The sequence below is a fragment of the Arachis ipaensis genome, chromosome B01, assembly GCF_000816755.2.
Source record: "Arachis ipaensis cultivar K30076 chromosome B01, Araip1.1, whole genome shotgun sequence".
NCBI lineage: Eukaryota > Viridiplantae > Streptophyta > Magnoliopsida > Fabales > Fabaceae > Arachis > Arachis ipaensis.
This window is the reverse complement of record NC_029785.2, coordinates 6,043,328-6,044,152: the sequence shown is the minus strand read 5'-3', so window position 1 is coordinate 6,044,152 and position 825 is coordinate 6,043,328. Positions and strand designations below refer to the sequence as shown.

General features: G+C 35.6%; 1 protein-coding gene across 5 annotated transcripts in view; it reads left to right on the top strand.

The window, feature by feature from the left end:
* Positions 1 to 825, top strand: part of LOC107610977 — a 3,808-nt gene continuing 2,983 nt past the window's right edge. The window contains exons 1-2 of one of the 5 annotated variants that reach the window (XR_002358244.1): positions 1 to 92; positions 423 to 550. Coding sequence is in view for 1 of the 5 variants with exons in the window: in XM_016312974.2 (XP_016168460.1) it covers positions 82 to 92 (11 nt within the window). In the remaining 4 variants the exon portion in view is untranslated. Of the gene's footprint in view, positions 93 to 175; positions 551 to 825 lie in introns of those variants that run through there. The other 4 variants (XR_002358242.1, XR_002358240.1, XR_002358239.1 and 1 more) reach the window with 4 other exon arrangements.

The window sequence follows — 825 nt, the reverse complement described above, 5'->3', positions numbered from 1 at the left end:
CCCAACAAATCGCAACAAAAATAGACACCAAAAAAGGGTTCAATTTGCGTGTTCGACAGAGTTATAGAAGCAATAGCAGCCATGGATGTCAGGTAACGCGACTCCTTCGACTCCGTCATCTCTATGTATACTATCGTTTCTTTAGTGTTTATGTTTGCTACTTTGCTCTGCTCAGTTATAACTTTGGTGAAACTTAGGAACCGAACCGACTGCACTGGCCAGTTCGGTTCGAGACCAGAACTCATTTGCGGTTACATTTATTGAAATCATTCGGTACCCGTGTGGTTCCAATTTTAGATTCTTCATCCAACTTTTGGTAACACAGCATCTATAAAGTTTTTAGAAGTCTCTTTACAAAATGAGTTTAATTCTGAATCACTGTGTTGCATCTAAAGAATGTAACCAAATTTCAACGTTTGAAGAAGAGGAGAGCTCTGTCCACAGGCGCCGCAGCAACTATGCAAATTTCAACGTCTGGCATCCAGAGGAGGGGGAAAAGCACAGGCCTTTCTTTTTCTTTCTTCTTTCTATTTATTTTTTTGTTTATTTTTTATTTTAACTTTCAAGAGTTTAGAATTTTTTGTGTTTAGATAACTTTTATCTTTAAAAATATTAATTTTAGTTCATGTCTTGAACTCTTGATTCATTTTTTGAATTTGAAAATAGAAAATGGATATTGTCACTTCCAAATGACTGATATCACACACTCTAGCTAATTTATATATGATATGGTGTAATGATTGGTTGGTTTATAATGCGGCATTCAACCCGGTAGGTTAATGTGTCGCTTTTTTTTTAGGTGACTTAATGTGTCGCTTAACAATA